The sequence below is a fragment of the Buceros rhinoceros genome, unplaced genomic scaffold, assembly GCF_000710305.1.
Source record: "Buceros rhinoceros silvestris isolate BGI_N320 unplaced genomic scaffold, ASM71030v1 scaffold43306, whole genome shotgun sequence".
In the NCBI taxonomy this organism is placed as follows: domain Eukaryota; kingdom Metazoa; phylum Chordata; class Aves; order Bucerotiformes; family Bucerotidae; genus Buceros; species Buceros rhinoceros.
In genome coordinates this window covers 1-15,798 of record NW_010417720.1, presented here as the reverse complement: position 1 = coordinate 15,798, position 15,798 = coordinate 1, and the positions used below count along the sequence as shown (strand labels likewise).

General features: G+C 40.1%; 2 protein-coding genes across 2 annotated transcripts in view; one reads left to right on the top strand and one right to left on the bottom strand.

The window, feature by feature from the left end:
• The window catches only part of DNAJA2 (DnaJ (Hsp40) homolog, subfamily A, member 2), a gene marked incomplete at its 5' end in the record, with an annotated part of 8,156 nt that extends 3,205 nt beyond the window's left edge, over positions 1-4,951 (top strand). Inside the window, 5 exons of the mRNA XM_010138263.1 lie at positions 1-25; positions 1,704-1,900; positions 3,239-3,383; positions 3,549-3,676; positions 4,184-4,951. The exon at positions 1-25 is cut by the window's left edge and continues 12 nt beyond it. Coding sequence (XP_010136565.1) covers positions 1-25; positions 1,704-1,900; positions 3,239-3,383; positions 3,549-3,676; positions 4,184-4,372 — 684 coding nt within the window. The remainder of the gene's footprint in view (positions 26-1,703; positions 1,901-3,238; positions 3,384-3,548; positions 3,677-4,183) is intronic.
• A 3,715-nt stretch (positions 4,952-8,666) lies between these two features.
• On the bottom strand, positions 8,667-15,634 carry LOC104495310 (borealin-2-like; the record flags this gene model as incomplete). Its single annotated transcript, XM_010138262.1, has 9 exons — positions 8,667-8,717; positions 9,546-9,632; positions 9,853-9,985; positions 11,113-11,211; positions 12,451-12,518; positions 13,300-13,367; positions 14,031-14,091; positions 14,437-14,477; positions 15,506-15,634. Coding segments are annotated over 9 exons (737 nt in total), but the record flags the coding sequence as incomplete, so codon positions are not given.
• Positions 15,635-15,798: the final 164 nt, after the last annotated feature.

Sequence of the window (15,798 nt, the reverse complement as noted above, 5' to 3'; positions counted from 1 at the left end):
GTGTGCTCTGACTGCAATGGAGAAGGTAGGCCAAGCTATTCTGTGTTGCTAAATGTGTTTAGTAGGATTCGGCCTCCTGGTTAGATCTCAGGAGGAACTTATCCAGGACAGTTTTCCTCCCATCTAGTCAGTTGTGTCTTAATCTAATGTTAACATGGAGAAGTTTTACTCAGAACAGCAGCGAGATTTGTATTTTTAGTGTACTGAAAATCAGCCTGGAAGCTTGAACAGTACAGATTTGGGTGTGGTGTTTTTTTTTTTTATACCGCCTAGATGTGAATATTACTTATTGATGTTACTCTTGTGTTAAAACAGTAAAAATTTTTTTTTTTACTTCAGGTCCTTTTAGTCTTTTTGCAGTCTCTTGATATCCAAGGACGTGTTTAGGTTAAAAATGGAAACCTGAAGTCAGATATTAGCTTCTTCAAATTAAGATATCTTTTGCTGAATTTGTTGTGTTTGGGGGAACAAGTTCAGCACACAATTTGCACTTCATGTGATTCCTTTTTACACCTGCTGTAGTTTGCAGTGTAGTAATGTCACCTTGTGAATGATTTTACTCCTCACAATACTCAGAAATTACAAAGAGTTGTATTTTGTGACTATTCAAAACGTTTCATAATGATAACTTTGAATATCTTGTTTTCACAGTTTACATACCTAACCTACATACTTAGTAGTTTCAACTGTGTTTAATTGTTATGCTTTGTTTCACAGAAGGGTGGTTTAAGCTGGCAAGTTTAATGTCTTAAGCTTAGTGTAGCTGTTTGTGGCACTTGGAGCAGTATTGGAAATAAGTACTGAAATTGTGCAGTGCATGTGCCCTAATATTTCAGTTACTCTGCACAAAGACAACAGCTTACTTGAAGAATAAAGATTAAGCAGAACAAGAGAATTGAAGCTGTTTTGGATAGTCATCTTCAGTTTGCTGGAAAAAGTAATTGCCTTGCTAGAGGTGATGGACAAAGTGATAAACTATTAGGTTTCAGAGTGTAAAAGTGAAATCCCTCATGTGTCAGAAAATCAGATCCTTTCTGTGGGAAAACGTGTATATTGCTCTTGCATGAACCTGTGGTTTTACCAGTTATCTTCGCCCCATTTTGGGTGCAAGGCCGCCTGGTGTTACCGGCTGTGTTTATACATAGCTCTTTGTGGTGGTGGTGTACTGCAAAATGCATCTGCCAATGAACAGAACCCAGTAATCCTCTTTTCACTGTTACTAAAAGAAGTGGAACTAAGCTTCCTAAATTCAATGAAATAGCTTGAAATTTGTATTCTGACTTTTAACAGAAGGGAGGTGCTTCAGTTTGGTTTTAGCTTCATACTTTCTCTTATAGCTGTCATCCTCCAGCATAATAAGGAATGGAAAAGTAGGCTTTTTTTTTCTTGAGAGTATTAAGTTGAGTGATAGTGATATTGGAGCCAAAATAAAACTTAAGGTAACACTAGAAGAAGCTATAGACAGTCTTGGTTTACCTTTCCCTAAAGCACTCTTTTTTCAAAATCCTTGATAAGAGAGCTTGGAAGGGTATTGAAGGGTAAATTGAACCTGCCCTTCCTCTTGTGAGGAATTGATAAAGCATCAAACATCTAAATCGCTAGTTGTGTTGCATGTATTCTTCAGCCTACTTTAAAATAGTTTTTCTTCTGAATTGGATGCAATTATGAGGAAATCTCTGAAATAAAAATTTGTCTTTCTTTAGGTGAAGTAATTAATGAAAAAGACCGCTGTAAAAAATGTGAAGGGAAGAAGGTGATCAAAGAGGTAAAAATACTTGAAGTCCATGTAGACAAAGGCATGAAACATGGGCAAAGAATTACATTCAGTGGAGAAGCAGATCAGGCTCCAGGTGTGGAACCAGGTGATATTGTCCTCTTACTCCAAGAAAAGGAGAATGAGGTAATGCTTTTGCGTTTATATTCTAATTGCCTTTAGTCTAGTCTTTAATATTTAGGTGATAGAGGGGGCTGTTAATTTTGAAGTAATTCTCTGGGAGAGGTGGTGAATAGCTTTTAACAGATTTATAGCAAGTAACATGGATTTCATGGTGAGCCAGAAAAAACTGGGCAAGTCTGTAGCCAGAGGACACGCAGATTTTGGTACTTCCTAATGGTAGTGAAAGGTAGCTTCCTCGGTAAGCTCAGGCTAACGTTGATACAGTGGATGCAGTGAAGAGCTGTTCAGGACGTGAACTTCAGTCTGCTTCGCTTGTGGCACTAACAACATGCCGGGTGCTGCCTGTCTTAAAACTCCCTTGAGGTGGAATTGAGGTGACTGCTGCTTTTTTTTGAATGCTTTTGTTTAGAAAGACAGGTATTACTGTGACGAAGGAAGAAATAATTTGTGTTACACTCTGGGAAAAAATGTTGACTGTAATGGTGGTGGAGGTACTTTGAAAGCTTGAAAAGCTGTGTCAAGGACTGTTAATTTGTTAGTCAATTTTTCCTAGCTCTTTACACATTCCTCTCTTCTTTCTTCCGTAATACTGGCTGAAACATGGCATCTCAACTGGTTTTGGCCATGATAAAGGAGAAGCAGTCAGATGTGCATGATGGCATCAAATTCCAGATGGTGGATGCCCCTCTTAGTCTTCTAATGAACTACATCTAGCTTTACAGAATTAACAGTTCTGAAAAATACTGTACCTTGTGTCCTTGTGAGTAAAACTAGACTGACTTTTAATGAAGCTTTTAGAGTTCTTAAAATTTCCCTTGAGGTGGGAGTCACGGTTCTGCCAGTGGGTAAACCTTACATTTACCCTGAGAATCTTGAGTGATACGGCTTAAAGATCACTTAGGACAGCTGTGGACTAACTGATCAAAACCCTGCTGTAGATAAAGGTAGTTGAAGCAGATATGCATGATGACTAGTTAAATGCTGAGGGGGAAAAAAGATGTGTTTTTTGTACTCTGGTGCAGTCAAAGCAGTGTCAAACTGTCCTAAGCTTTATTTATAGGTTGCTTCTGTAAAAAATCTTGAGGGTAAGAGGCCTGTATAGCAGCTGCGTTCTTCTTGTTTAATTTGGACCTTACAGATGCTATATAATGTGGTTTCCCTTATCTTAGATGACATTTTCTCTCCAAGCGCGTTATTTGAAGTAACAGAGTCAAGTTTGTACAAAGGCTGTTGCTCTCACATTGAATTTTAAGAATAAATAATAGTGAACTCTAAATAATTAGTCTTGGGGAGATAGGATTATAGGACTAGAAAAGATATGTCCTGGGTTTTGTTTTGTAGGTGTTCCAGCGGGATGGGAATGACTTGCACATGACACATAAGATTGGACTGGTTGAAGCACTGTGTGGATTTCAGTTCACATTTAAGCACCTTGATGGACGTCAGATTGTGGTTAAATATCCTCCTGGAAAAGTAATTGAACCAGGTGAGCTTGACCTGATAAGGACTTGGACTATGGTTTTGTGATTCTTGAACATTTAATCCCATTCCTGTTGTCCTCCTAACTGAACCTAGGCTAGAGCAATTAACTGCATCGAGAGAGATTTGTTCTGAAGTAGCACTGTCCAGCTTAGTTGTTTTTTAATTACAGGTTGTGTTCGTGTAGTCAGAGGTGAAGGAATGCCGCAGTATCGCAATCCTTTTGAGAAGGGAGATCTTTACATTAAATTTGATGTTCAGTTTCCTGAAAATAACTGGATTAGCCCAGAAAAGCTTTCAGTAAGTAGTTTTTCCAGCATGAATGTGGTGGTCATACTTGACAGCGTGTGCAAAGTGTGTGTTGTACCTCATGGGTTTGCTTTCAGTGCTTACATTTAGATGCAAGTACAACTGTTCCTTTAATGTTCTTCGTGGGCAACGTGTAACTTGCACGTACCCATTAGAATGTGGATTTATATGGAAACCTGTATTTGAGAGCCAGGCAGATGAGGGCAGGAAGAATGATCTTCCTGGTGCTGTGAGGTAAGTTTTCAGAGTGCAGCTGTACTTAGTAATTGCGCTTCTGGTCAGTGATACGTGGAGCTGTTGGTTTTCTTTAAGTGGCACCTTCTAGTTCATGCAAACACTTTGGATACTTTCAAATGAGTATACACTTCAGGGTTAACATTAGCCTAGAGTTCTAAACCAAGCCTGCTCTGAGAGGGAGTCTCGAAGTTATGGGAAACTGGTACTTTTATTTAGCAGTTGTAGATGCAGTACTGAATACGCTTCTTTTTTGGGGGGCAGGAACTTGAAGACCTTCTGCCAGCTAGACCAGAATTTCCCAGTGTGATTGGTGATGCAGAAGAGGTAGATCTTCAAGAATTTGATACCACTCGTGGTTCCGGTGGTGGCCAGAGACGTGAAGCTTATAACGATAGTTCTGATGAAGAAAGCAGCCATCATGGACCTGGGGTACAGTGTGCCCATCAGTAAACGTTTGTCTAAAAAGTTGCACAAGGATTTTCTTTCAAATTTTGCCTGACTTGTTTTCAACAATCCAGCTGGATTGTATAAGTAATCCAGAGAACCAATGGACATCTCTTGCTGTATGTGTAACTTTTAAATTGGTCTATAGTATCTACAGAGTGTAATTTAAACTAACCACAAGCTTACATCTTCATTTTGACTGTGTAGCAGAATAAAGCACTTGAAAGGAAGACAAGACTCCTTTTCACATGGGTTTTAAGTTTGTCCTCGTATCTGTGCTTGATTTTTATCAGTTTTGTGTAGGTTTTAAGTTTCATATTTTAAATTCAAATTCTACATTGTAAAGTTTGTGTACAATTTGTCCTGAGGCTTGGTATTTGGCTGCACCTGCATAAGCTGCTACAAGTAGAATAAAGAATTTCATAGCCTGTATCTATCATCTAGATGCATGGTAAATGGGCTTTGCACATAATGGGTTTAGAGCTGATTGGGAACAATGGAAGACTAAATTAGAAGTGGTTGTAAGTTTTTTCTACCATCTTGTGAACGGTTTCTGAAACTAAATAAAAGCAGTTGGTGTATAATGTATTTCTTTTGCCTTGTAACTCTTACTTTTCCAGTGGCTTTAACTATTCTGTGTACAAAGAAACTATGCAGATGGTAGACGTTTTATAAACACGGGGAGGCTGAAGCTGCTTTAAGACTAGGTTGCAGTTAGATAACAGTTGTGTACCACGTATAAAAATCTTGAGATGAGATACAACTAAATGGACAGAGAAGGCTGCAGCCATGTCCCCTTTGTATGAAGCAAAACAAGGGTATCTGAGCTCAATCAGAAGATAAAAAAACCTTTTAAATGAAGATGATCAAAATAAAGGTGTCTTTAAAGACTGATGAAGCCTGACTTCCTCGAGAAATGTTTCCCATTTAAAATGAATGTTATGGCTGGCAACTTTTGGTTGTGTTAACATGGTTTGTAAAGTGAGTGAGATTAGTATTGTACTTGTCAAAGTTTTTAACTGGAAACACACTAAATGCAGATGGCTTTGTTACTTTTCAGTAGTTTGCACTTGGTTTTACCCGTTAAGACATTGTCCTCCATCTTCAGTTCTGTCCCTTTTTGTTATAATAATTGGTAGAAATACTACAACAAAGTAAAAATGTGACCCTAAATAATTATCAGGTACAGTTAGTTATCTAAACACTGTTACAATGTTTAAGGAACTGTGCATGAACTTTGGTTGGTAACCTGCTTCTTGATGGCAAAGTCCTCTTCCTGTTGAAGTGAGGAAGTTGAAAGATGCCTCTACTTTCTTTACAAATCTGAAGTGTGACTTGTTTAAATATTGCTCAGATAGTTGTTGATGCTTTATCAATGAGGTTGAAGGTGTGAACTCCAAGGGTTTCCATGTACTTGGGTAGGCATTGGCATTTGAGTGTTGCTGAAGATTTTTGTTATAGACTCTCAGACTGAAGCAAGAATAAATACTTTGTTTGACCTGTATTTCAGTATTGACTTCTTGTGCTGTGGCATTCTCAGCTAGTCAATCTTTATTTTCATTTATTAAAACCTCAGGTTGCTTTTCACGAAGCCATGGTTACATACTGACCCTTCCTCTTGATTCACTTTTCCCAGCAGTCAGTCCATCTCACCTGCACTGCCTAAAGAATGAAAATGCCTGTTGTCTTGGTAGCTGCAGGATTTACCTCCTTGGAAAACTGAGTGTTTAGTCTACATGTTTTATCTCCTTACTTTCAAATTGCTTTTTTGGGGCACAGAAGAAGGGATTCATATTAAGTTTGGATAGCATTCTGAAATGAAGGGGTGGGGAGGAAGCTGATCACTGTGCATAGTGTGTTAGTCTAGTTCTGTTTCAGTCCTGAGTTTGCCTTAATTTAGGCTCCTGACAGCAGCATTCAATGAATGGTGACTTCTTCAGTGTTGCCCTTATTATATATGTATCTCCTGCTCTGCTAAGAGGGTATCCCTTTACAAAGGTAGAAAAGTGTAGAAAAAGCGTAGAAAAACTTTGTAAATTTGCCATCTACACTCTCTTGGTTTCAATATTTAAGTTGCAAGCAATATACTACTACAGCTACTACTAATGCTTTGGTAGCTTACTGATGAAGTTTAATGCTTAACATAGCTATTAATGCTTCAACTTGGCCAGTGTGTCTGTCCTGTGAATAACCAAATGTTAGAGATAATAATATGAACATTTAAATGAGTATTCTGTACATGCAGGGAGAAAATGGGATCACCAGAACTGACGGGAACCATTGTGTAGTTGACATTTCTTATTATAGCAAATACTGGCCTTGAGAAACCAAATGAAAAAAATCTCAGGGAGTCTTGTCTAGCTTATTTTGTGACATACCTACTTCTGCACATCCAGACCTCAGGCTGAGTTGCACAGAAAGTCTTATCTGTCCTCAAGTGTGTTTAACTTACCAAGGTGCTCACAGTGAGTATTTAGTCATAAGATAGTGACAGTGGTGTGGTTCTTGCTTAAGTAAAAGATGAGGCTATTTTCTTTTGAAAAACAAGTCTGCGAAGAAGTTAAAAGTAATCAGTGGAAGAAAGATTACTACTCATTTTGGAAAAAAATTAAACATGTCAAAGATTTACTTGTTAATATGCAGCAATTTCTCAGCCCCCTACACAGGATGCAATAGGAAAAGTTTGTTTTGGTTATTAATCCGTATATTTTCACTACAGCAAGTATGAAGTTCAAACAATCACTGCTGAGGAGGTGTGGGGCATTTAATTATGCTGCCTTAGCCCTCTGAAAGGTGCATTGTAGATGCTGGAGTTCCGGAGGTGGTCCAGTTTGGTGATAGTTCAGAACAGTTGATTGAAGAGTGCTTCTGCTTCATCACAGAGCAGAGCTCTGACTTTGCCCTTTGTGGCAGGGCTCTCAAACACCCTCCTAGCCCTTGCTGGTAGCCTTTGAGTCACAAAAAAGCTAGTATGTAAACTGCATAAATCAATCAAAATACTTTAACAGGAGCAGGCTGGATTAAACACTGGCAGCTGGTTTTGTAGTAGTATGACTACTCCCCTCCCTCATCTCCACATGGGATCTGCGTCACAGGTGTCTGTCGGTCTTGCGAAGCGTGCCTAACGCTACACCTTCTCCAAAGACTGAATAAACCACGGATTTCAATACTGCATTGCCAGTGGGGTTACCTTAGTGTACCATGGGAGTGAATATTTAAATCATCCATCCTGAACTGTCCTTTGCCTGCAATACTCAAAAGCTGGTATTGCACTGAGGTGATGCCCTTACCAATTTAAGGGGAAATGGATGTTAATTCAGGTTAAAGTACTGATTTACAGAACTAACCATGGATGTTCTGTAACTTTATGTACAATCTGAGAGGTGAAGTGAAGCAAGAGTGGAAGCAGAACAGAAGGAAAAACCAATCTTGACTTCATTCTTAAACTAATGTTATAGTTTAAAAAAAAAAAGTGCATTGGAGTCTCTCCTACCATCCTTTACCACAGTGAAAGCACTTCAGTTGAAATGGCCACTGGCGGAGTAAAAGCCAAGTGCACCCTCAAGTTCTGAAAATACTAGAGCACTCCCCACAGAGTGACCGCTGGACTGACATTCCCTGGAGAGACGGCAAAAGCCTTTTCTGTAAGTTACTCAGAAGTACATAAGTAACTACAGAAATGCTACTGACACCACAAATCACAGTAAGTCTGAGATAGTACCTGTCATCGTGCACATTGCTGTCATGTCACAGCACAAGATCGGAAATAAGTTTTACTCCTGTGTCAGATTCATATATGCCACCCCAGACCTAGATATATGCCTTAAAATTATACTGAAGAATTTGGGAATTTGCACTTCAACTTAATTCCAGAGTTAGACTCAAGGATGTGAAGTGGTAAAGCAACACTATGTTCTCCTTGTGGCATGCATGGAAGAATGACATTGAAGAGCTCTACAGATACATGTAAAAAAAAAATTCAGGGAGTTTTACTTAGAATAGAGTTAAAACTTACTTCCTGCACACAACCTGTTACTGCTTATGTTACAGTGAAGTGAGCCTAGATGTTAACTAAGTCTTTTATAAAGAAGTTGGAGAAGTAGAGTTATCTTTTCACAGAGCTCTGTGAATTTCAGAGATAACAGGAATTAAAGAATACACGTCACATCCTAAGCTTTTATATAAAAACATTACCTGGGCAGTATACTGCTTTATTAAGACATTGTAGGCATTATCTAAACACTTCAGAGGCAGCAAGCAAGAGCTGCCATGAATATTCTGTAGTCACAAGGCAGTTCCGTTAACTCGGTTTAGCTGTTGTTGCCTTTCCACATAGTACGGTCAGCTCACTCTGAGGGGGGAAAAATTCATTTTAGTTCCAGCTACCCAGAAGAACCTGGAAGAGAAAGCCACTATTGCTAATGCAAGCAGTGACCAGGCACTCCCCCCTTCTCCACATACAGAGGTAGGTCCATGTTATCAATCACACATCACCTTCCGGACCTTTAGCTTAACTCACAGAGCTTCATTCAAGTCTACCTCCAAGACTGTACACTGATGAATATTTCTTAGGTCTAGATAAATTTCTAGTGCTGCACATTACTTCATCCAGAAGCCCAGGTACCCTCATCTTCAGAAAAGTTAGGTGCTGTGTGCTACAAAGTTCCATTCAACGTCATTCTGCTTCAAAACAATTTACTTCCCTGAACCAAAGGTAAGGCAGCTCCTATCCAACTGCAGCAGAGAATTAGTAGAAGTATAGTCCTTACTCAGCAAGAGACAGAGAATAAAATAGATTATAACAATAATCAAAAGTTGGCTGTAGCTTTGTAAGCCTTTGTGAATGAGATGGAGAATGGACTTTGCTCACGTGGCAGGAGAGACGCCTTCCAGAGCAATCTAGGAGAGTTCCTGCTTCTGTCATCGCCCAGGCAATTGCCAAACTGCACACGCTTATTTAAGTGCATTTAGTTTTACGTGTTGTCTGTGTGCAGCAGTTCTCCCCTCCCTCCTGTTTACACCTGCCCTATTCCTCCCTCCAATTTACACCAACCAATTTGGGCTTAACCTCAGAAGAGTTAAAGTACTCCAGAGTTTGCGTTCGCGACAGCATCTCGCGTGAAAACCTGAGATTAGGTGTCTTGAGTATTTCTGTGTAAGCCCACTAGTTTAAGCTTACCACTAAGTTATGAATATGCTGTACTGTATCTCGATTTAGCAGTTGCACATCGATATTATGGAGGTCTCCACCAGCCGTACAGAGTGTCTAAACAGAAAGAGAAACAGTTTAAAAACTGATTTTTATCTCGCGTGGCCAGCCACGTACTTCCCCGCAGAACATTAGGATCCATTTTTCCTTTTGTTTAGCAGCAACTCATTTAGGGATAGCAAAAGCTACCACCATCAGGCTATTCATGGTTTGTCAACTGCTGTAAGATGAAAATGTTTGGTTGTTTGGGGTTTTTTAATAAAAGAAGGGTTAATACCTGTCCATCAGCCAGGGGAATGTTTACAAATGGAACAGTTTTATCTTGGGGTACCGATTTACTTCTCAGTAACATGCCTTGAACTCTTCCACTGGTTGGTACAGATCTTGAGATGGTCTGTTGTAATCCAGCACTAGAATAAAATAAAAATGCTCCTCTGAGGTTAACTTCCTGTGCTCTGCAGGAAACCTTCAAGCATGAAGCAAACGCAAATACTAGCAAGCATACCTAACAGAAAGGCAGTCCTGTTTAAGTTTTTCCATTTCTGCCTGAAGCCTGCGGGAAATCCAACCACTGACAGCATTTACCAGCACCACTATAACATTTTATGACCCTGAAACACTGAACTAACCTTGTAAGCCTGTGTTACAGGCCAGTGAGCAACCCGGTGTCCGGACCGAGTAACAAGAATAACTCAGTAACAAGAATATCCACTCTCCAGTATCAACAGTGAACGCTTACAGTTCTGGAGAGAAGAAACTTCATGCCTCAGGGCTTAAGATAAGGCGTGTGCTTTATCTGTCTGCTACAGAAGGAGCTATCAGGAACCACTGATAGTTCTCGGAGGTACAGGGTGTGCATTATGCCATGCCAAATTCCTAGCCGCCTTTCACAACGCAGTTTTTCTTACTCCATTTCAAAAATGTAAGATTTTAGTATCTTCTGCACGGAAGCAAGCCTCTAAAATTTATAGCAGACCTAGGCGAAACGAAGCCTCTTGCTGGTCTCACGATCCCTCACTTCAGCTGATGACTCCTGTCAAAACCCAGCTCTGTACATGTGGAGAATGATAACTGAAAACCTTAACTGTTCAACATGCAACAAACTGACTGTCAGGTCTATTCGGTTGGGGTTCCTTGGGGCATTGGTGTTTTGGGTGTGTAAACAGCAGTACTGGTGACATTTTAATCAAGCCTGGGCTCTGAGAATTAGTTTAAGCTGTAAACTATACTTCTAAACAACAATGGGTGGGAGTATAGTGTATGTATAGAGTACATACATATACGTATCTGTTTGGTTTTAAATTGACTTAGTGGTAACACCAAACCCTGCACCTCCATGAGAATGTAGGTTAATGCCCACAATGAAAGCAGGGGGTGTGACTGGTCTATAGCCCTGCTACCAAATCTAGTGACAGATCTCAAGATCTATTAAATCCAGACTGATGGTGACTAATATCTGGATTTATATTAATGTGTATATATATAGTGTTTTGGTATTTAACAAGTTATTTATTAAAAACAAGCCAAAACTCCTTACCTTTTAGATATCTTTGGTGTGGCTTTGAAATCTGTGGCACTGCAATCAGAAGCAAGTGTCTTAATGGCATCAGCTATGTTTGTAGAAGAGTGAACAGACCTTAAAAAAAAAAAAAACCACGGTTGTTGGTTTGGGGTTTGTTTTTTTTATTATTTATTTCCTCCTACCTACTATAGAGTTTTAGCTGGGATGAAGATAGACAGCTGTAAATTGGAAAAGTGCTCCAGGACAGAGGTCGAGTACACATCCATGGGAAGAAGCTCTCCTGAGGTAGACACAGTGTAACGGGGAACGCAAGGGTAATTTACGTTAGCAGGTAAGAGAGGACAGCGATACCCGAGTCAGGAATCATTAAGGGAGCATCCATAGCTTTCTGCTGAGTGTACAAAAAGTTTCTTGGGAAGTTTCTAGCTTACTTCTCAGGATATTCATCCTGTGTGGTTGACCTGAATCCAGAGAACAACTTTTTTCAGATTTTAACTCTGATTGACAGAAGTTTACTCAGTCAGTCTCCCTTTTCCTACACGCGTTTTGGAGATATTGTCAGGGCGTGTGTTTTTGGCCCAGTGTTACGGTAGCTGAATAAAAGCAACCTTCAAAGACTGAAAAGTTAAGACTTCCCCAGGCAAAGCAGCCTTCTCTAGTTTGATTTTATTAAGCCAAAAATTCTACAATCACAATTCAAGAAAGTAATTAAACCTGGCTAAGAGTTTTAAAATTTCTTTTAGGCACATTAAATACTGATGCATTATCTGGAGACAATTTGAACATAGGAAAATTTAAGTGCCAGCGAGTACAAGTATGCACATTGGCCTTGTAGGTGTAGCAGGAGCTTATCAAAAACAATTTCATGTAGGTATCCACCAATTTTTTGATTCATTAGATCTTACAGTGAGACTTGAGTTTGGTCCATCATGACTAAGTAGCTCTAAGGTGGTTTTGCAAGTACGTATTTTCCTGCTAATGACACCTCCACTTCAGCTATGTACAAGGGCAAAATTATTCCTGAACAATTCATTAGTCCTAATAGAGCTGCGAAGATGTTTCCCTTACTTAATGGAAGAGCATGTATTGTTTGAGAATCTGTATTGATCACGCAGATTCAGAACTGTGCACCATTCAGTGCTTGAGAGATACAACTGCAGCCCTTCATCAGCTAGAGGTGCTTTTTTGTTCAGGGTTCACATCACTACAGCGCATCTGAATCAGGTTATGGAAGACGTTTTTATCAGATATATTCGTGTTGGCCTCCAAGCTCAGCTGCTTCATCTGAAAAGACTTTCATTCAGCATTCACAAGTTCAGGTGAGTTAAATAAGCTATCAAAGGCCAGTCTTACCTAGAAAGAGGGTTCACTTTGCTATTTAAACCAGAGGCCAGTGAAACCAACGACTTTGTTTTAGAAACCTGAAAATGTAGATGCAAGACCACAGTTAGAAGAAGTGGCATGGTAAGGCAAAATGATAGGTATTTCCAGGGAACAGTACTGTTGAAAAAGAACAGTTAATCCCCTTAGTGCTGCCTTTCATATAGTTCTACCTAGACACAAAATGGTAGATACGCATTCCCAAACAGGACTTCCATAATGCCAAAACCTATTTGCTCATACTGCAGTTCTGTACAAACAGCCACCTTCTGGACAAACACACCCTTCCAGCTTGTAAGCCATCTCATAATTAATGCCTGCAGCTCTGCCTGTAATCTTTTTGTTGTCATCTTGCTACATACTTCAGAGTCGGGCTGAGGCACTGCATCGCACAGATGGACTGAGGTGGTAACGCTACTACACTGCGCTGTTTGGTTTAGAGATCAAGGGGGACAAGGACGCACAAGTCATCCAGATACAGAAAAGCACATACTAAATCATGGAGCAGAGGGGTTGTTCTCAAAAGTTTCAACAAAACCTGATTCCTCAAACCATCAAGACCTACTGGCAAGTGAAGAGAAACTGACTGTGCCGGTATGTGCAAGGGTGTGTGACTGAGTTACCAGAAGTGCAGATGCCAGATTTCATTACGAAATTAATTTACTACATGGTTTAACCTTTCTTAACCTGAAATACATTGAATTTAAAAGAAAAAACCAGCAGGCCACTGGCCTGCCCTGTCAGGGATCTAGTGGGGTTCACAGAAGGTCAGAACTGATTAATTTGAACAAACAAACACTTGTTTGTTCAGAAGAAACTTACTTTTTTAGATATTTTCTTTGCAGAAATGTGCTTGGCATCTTCATATTCAACAATTGTAGTTACCTTAACTAGAAATATATTAGAAAAACAAAATTAAAATCTCATGAGAAGCAAAAAGCACCACAAAACACAAACTCATTTGTTTGAAGCCTGTTTACCCACTGACAGCTACGGGTCAGCTCTGCTATCCACAGTCATTCCCCCGGGACAGAGTTCAAAGCAAACCACGTGTGTTTGTCGGGGACACTGTGGCACCCAGGACAGTTAAAAGATGCTAGATAACCCTTCAACCCCAAACAAAACGGAGTCACACTTCAGCGGTAGCGTCCTTCTTCCTGCGTATTTTGGAGCGTGAAGAGAAATGGTTATTTTCCTTACAAACCACAATGGGCAAGAGGTCAAAGGGAACCTCTGAGAAGATGAGGGTGAATTTCCTGGCTCCTCTGCTACACTGTAAGGCTCTGACAAGTTGCTTAAATCTGTTGCTTCTTGCAGTTTTCGGCGATAAATCCAAAGGGCAGGAACTGTCATCTCATGTTTTAAAGTACCTCAACAGCAGCATAGCTCACGGTCCTCCACGCTGGATACTTCTAGCATCACGCTGTTATACTTCTAGTTATACACTTTTCTCTCCTGTGTCCTTCAGGTCTAACATTCACTTTACAAATGCTCAGTTTGTAATAAGAACTGAAAAATTAAGAACCAAGCTATATATTAATGGACTGGCTTGCCTTTTTTGCTGTTGGTCCTCACCAATTTTGGATTTGGTACTTCTTTGAGCGAGCAGTCAGTCTGGAAAAAAAAAAGTTCATCCAACAAGGGAAATCAACAGATTTTGCCCACTAAATGCATATTATCGTACACAAGACAGTGAACTAAAAGGGCATAAAAGAAAGTGTCAGAAGTGGGATTAGCCAAACACCAGTTTATTTTTTCAGAAACATCCAGATTTCTGGCTGCAGGTGACCCAAAAGCTTTAGGTAATGTTCATAACTGCACCGTGGCTGACTGTCTTGCCTTTTCATATCATCTGTTTAAAAAGACAGCCAAGCAAAACCGTTTGTCTGAAGTGTTTACAGCAGGCAGAGAAGACTTCTGTTCTGTGAGCGCTGATAAAATGTGTAAACACACACTTACCACTGCAGCAGCAAGAGCCACTTCCTCCCCTCCTTCCAAATCTGTAACTCAAGAAAGTATAACTTGCTTACATACTATTACCTGGGTAATTATCTGCAGGTTCATATCTTACAGGCTACGAGGCTAAACAAGTAATTCAGGATTACAGTTGCTTAAATAGTTACCCTGAGCTAGCATTTGCACGTTTGAATCCATTCTGAACATGTGAATGGTTATCCTGAGCTAGCATTACCCTGCTGCACTGCAACAAGATTCGAGTCTTGTAGGATAGTCATTCCTTCAAAACAACAATGAAAATCTTAGGCCATGTCAGCGCGTCTCATCTCTGAAAGGATACTAAGCACAGTCGGAGTGTATAATCTGAGTCTGAAGAAGAAAAAAACCCTCACATTGCACTGCTGAAAGCGGATGCTTTTAGGGAGAAGTTTTCAAGACAGACATTGAAATACATACTCAGCAAAGGATTACAGTAAACTCAAGTTCTTCAAGTCTCAGGTTTGATCTTTGTGTGGCCCCTGCAATTTCCAGCTGCAAGGTAGATTCCATAAACATCAGTTCTCGCCATTCATCTGACGCTGACTGTACGCCGCGGCTTAAACTGCCGCACCAGTGCGAGGCTAAAATTAAACTTGTTCACTCATCATCACAAGTAAACAACTAGATTAGGCTCAGTAGTAAAAGACTTCAAATTACAGAAGGACAGTCTCTGTGGCTAGGATAAACAGATTTGGATGGAAAGAATTTTGTGCTTAAGTTGTTATGCATAGAAAATACTAGACTTGTAATTATTCCTTGCCTCTTCAGGCTTTAAATAAGGTGACTTAAGAGCACACATAAATCAAGGCTCCACACTCTGTACACTGTCACCTACTAATTCTATACCCGGTGTCACACAGGTCAGTCTACTTGAACAAGAGTGTTTGCTGAGCATCTGCAGTGATGAGCTTAAAATATTCATCAGATAAAGCAAACTTTTTACAGGTTTCCAGGTTTCCTCACATTAGTCAAGGGTACATCATGCTGCGATGATGTCTGCATCCCTGGCAGATGTCAGACCACACACACTTACTAAGCAAGTCTTTTCTTTTCATTTTCCTGATGGCAACTGGCATCTTCAGCAGCTCCACTGTAAAGGCCGCCTCAGCTGTTTGCAAAAGCGCATCAAGCTCCTTCTTCATTTCCTGGATATTCTCCTTGGCTTTAAAACAAAAGAAAGCTTTTACTGCCATATGTATTCCCAAGTAGAAGCGCTGGTAGACTGCACTACAGAAATACAACACTGTTTTATCCCGGGTAATCTGCCGGCAGTCAGAGCGCCTGAACCATCAGGACACTCACTCCTCGGGCTGGCAGGAACTCGGC